This window comes from Otolemur garnettii, unplaced genomic scaffold (genome assembly GCF_000181295.1).
Source record: "Otolemur garnettii isolate 467f Iridium unplaced genomic scaffold, OtoGar3 scaffold00013, whole genome shotgun sequence".
Lineage (NCBI taxonomy): Eukaryota > Metazoa > Chordata > Mammalia > Primates > Galagidae > Otolemur > Otolemur garnettii.
In genome coordinates this window covers 29,211,930-29,212,279 of record NW_003852408.1, presented here as the reverse complement: position 1 = coordinate 29,212,279, position 350 = coordinate 29,211,930, and the positions used below count along the sequence as shown (strand labels likewise).

The 350-nt window shown below is 32.6% G+C and overlaps 1 protein-coding gene across 2 annotated transcripts in view; it reads left to right on the top strand.

Annotated features, from left to right (window-relative positions):
• CDK15 (cyclin dependent kinase 15) overlaps positions 1 to 350 on the top strand; it is a 79,338-nt gene that overhangs the window by 7,594 nt on the left and 71,394 nt on the right. For both annotated transcript variants that reach the window (XM_003785033.1, XM_003785032.1), the window contains exon 4: positions 306 to 350. This exon is cut by the window's right edge and continues 2 nt beyond it. In XM_003785033.1, coding sequence (XP_003785081.1) covers positions 306 to 350 — 45 coding nt within the window. The remainder of the gene's footprint in view (positions 1 to 305) is intronic.

Below are 350 nucleotides of genomic sequence, written 5' to 3'. Positions count from 1 at the left end.
CATGAGCCACCACACCCTGCTTGGTGGAGAGTTTTCTACAATGAAATATGTTTTCTACAGTTGTAGAAATGAACATATTTCATTTCTCTTTAGTAAAGAGAAAACATGTTTCGAAATACATATATACATGGTATATGTAAAAACTCTTATATATTTAACTTTTTATTTGGGGGAAAACTATAGCTTCAAATTCTGGGATATATAATATTTTGAAGGAAAACTATTTTTTGTTAATCCATCCCTAGTATAAATTGCTGCTTTGAACCACCTCAATAAGTGTGAGCTTATCACCTCCTTTCTCCTAGAATTAATGGACAACTCGTGGCTCTAAAAGTCATCAGCATGAATGC